Consider the following 733-nt stretch of genomic DNA (forward strand, 5'->3'; position numbering starts at 1 on the left):
GAGCCACTTCATGGCAACCAGCATGAGGTGCAGGTAGTCAACAGCCGAGCTCTGCACCACCCAGTTCACTCTGCTGGTGAGAAACTGGTGAAAGGAAACACAGATGGGCGCTAAGAGAGCACTGGGGTCCAGGTATAGGACTGCTCCGAGGAGAAGGCTGTTAAACTCCGGGTTGTTGGGTGGCATGCAGGCAAAAGGGGCAATGGGTTTCCTGCATGGCTCTGAGGGCCTACTGCATCTCCAGCATCTAAGAAAAGGCTAAACACAGGGTTGCCACGTTGGAGAAGACAAGCAAAGCTGAGAGCTCAGCAGCCTTACCTCCCCCTTAGCCACGGCAGGCTCCAAGGCCCTGCTGATGTGACAGCCCAGCACCGGGGTCTGTGGGGAGGGCGATAAGGCGATGCTCTCCAGCTTGTTGAACATCTCTGACTCGGTGCCTCCAGCCCACACTCGCTGTTCCACCACATTCCATTTCTTCTTCCTCCGGAACCTGGCAGGGCAGAGGGGAGCAGTGCTGGAAGCATGGCAGGAGGCTGCAGGCCCCGTCTGAGAACCTCAAACACTTCCCCCCAGTTTGGGGCAGACAGATGAGCCCCTGCAGCTCATTGGAGAAACCAAGAGCCCCAGGTCAAACCTGCTCTGCCCTGGGGGAGCAGGGAGAGAGGATCAGGACTATCCAGCCCCATCTCCTTCCTCTGCCCACGGGGCTGCAGCTCTCTCTGCCTCACACCCC

At 58.7% G+C, this 733-nt stretch overlaps 1 protein-coding gene across 1 annotated transcript in view; it reads right to left on the minus strand.

Moving 5' to 3' along the window:
- POLG (polymerase (DNA directed), gamma) overlaps nucleotides 1-733 on the minus strand; it is a gene marked incomplete at its 5' end in the record, with an annotated part of 9,219 nt that overhangs the window by 2,430 nt on the left and 6,056 nt on the right. The window contains 2 exon segments of the mRNA XM_010011150.1: nucleotides 1-84; nucleotides 319-490. The exon segment at nucleotides 1-84 is cut by the window's left edge and continues 33 nt beyond it. Of these exon segments, the coding sequence (XP_010009452.1) occupies nucleotides 1-84; nucleotides 319-490 (256 nt within the window).

The sequence above is a fragment of the Nestor notabilis genome, unplaced genomic scaffold, assembly GCF_000696875.1.
Source record: "Nestor notabilis isolate BGI_N333 unplaced genomic scaffold, ASM69687v1 scaffold8933, whole genome shotgun sequence".
In the NCBI taxonomy this organism is placed as follows: Eukaryota; Metazoa; Chordata; class Aves; order Psittaciformes; family Psittacidae; genus Nestor; species Nestor notabilis.